Source organism: Fulmarus glacialis, unplaced genomic scaffold, assembly GCF_000690835.1.
Source record: "Fulmarus glacialis isolate BGI_N327 unplaced genomic scaffold, ASM69083v1 scaffold3873, whole genome shotgun sequence".
Classification (NCBI taxonomy): domain Eukaryota; kingdom Metazoa; phylum Chordata; class Aves; order Procellariiformes; family Procellariidae; genus Fulmarus; species Fulmarus glacialis.
The window spans coordinates 18373-18720 of record NW_009204704.1 but is presented as its reverse complement, the minus strand read 5'-3'; the positions used below and the strand labels follow the sequence as shown (position 1 = coordinate 18720).

Below are 348 nucleotides of genomic sequence, written 5' to 3'. Positions count from 1 at the left end.
GCAGGGGGCTGTACCGGGGTGGGGGCGAGGTGGTCGGGGAGCGCCGAGGAAAGCCGAGATGGGCTGTGGGCCTGTGGGGGGGCAGGTGTTACCGCTGCCGCTCAGCAGCCGCTGCCCGCTCTCTGTCCTCAGTTCCTCCAGCAGTACCACCACTACCAGTCCCACGTGGAGATCTTCACCTTCCAACCGGACAAGCCCAGTAAGGAGCTGGCTGAACTGGTGATGTTCCTGGCACAGGTAAGCCGCCGCCCTTCTCTGGAGGATACCTTTGGCGCTCGAGCCCTGCCCTTCACCAGCCACAGTGGCTTTGCCCGAGCGCCGTGGCTGTGTCAGGGTGTGGGGTATACC

The 348-nt window shown here is 65.2% G+C and overlaps 1 protein-coding gene across 1 annotated transcript in view; it reads left to right on the top strand.

Moving 5' to 3' along the window:
- Positions 1-85: 85 nt before the first annotated feature.
- SDAD1 (SDA1 domain containing 1) overlaps positions 86-348 on the top strand; it is a gene marked incomplete at its 5' end in the record, with an annotated part of 16794 nt that continues 16531 nt past the window's right edge. The window contains one exon of the mRNA XM_009575075.1: positions 86-237. Coding sequence (XP_009573370.1) covers positions 86-237 — 152 coding nt within the window. The remainder of the gene's footprint in view (positions 238-348) is intronic.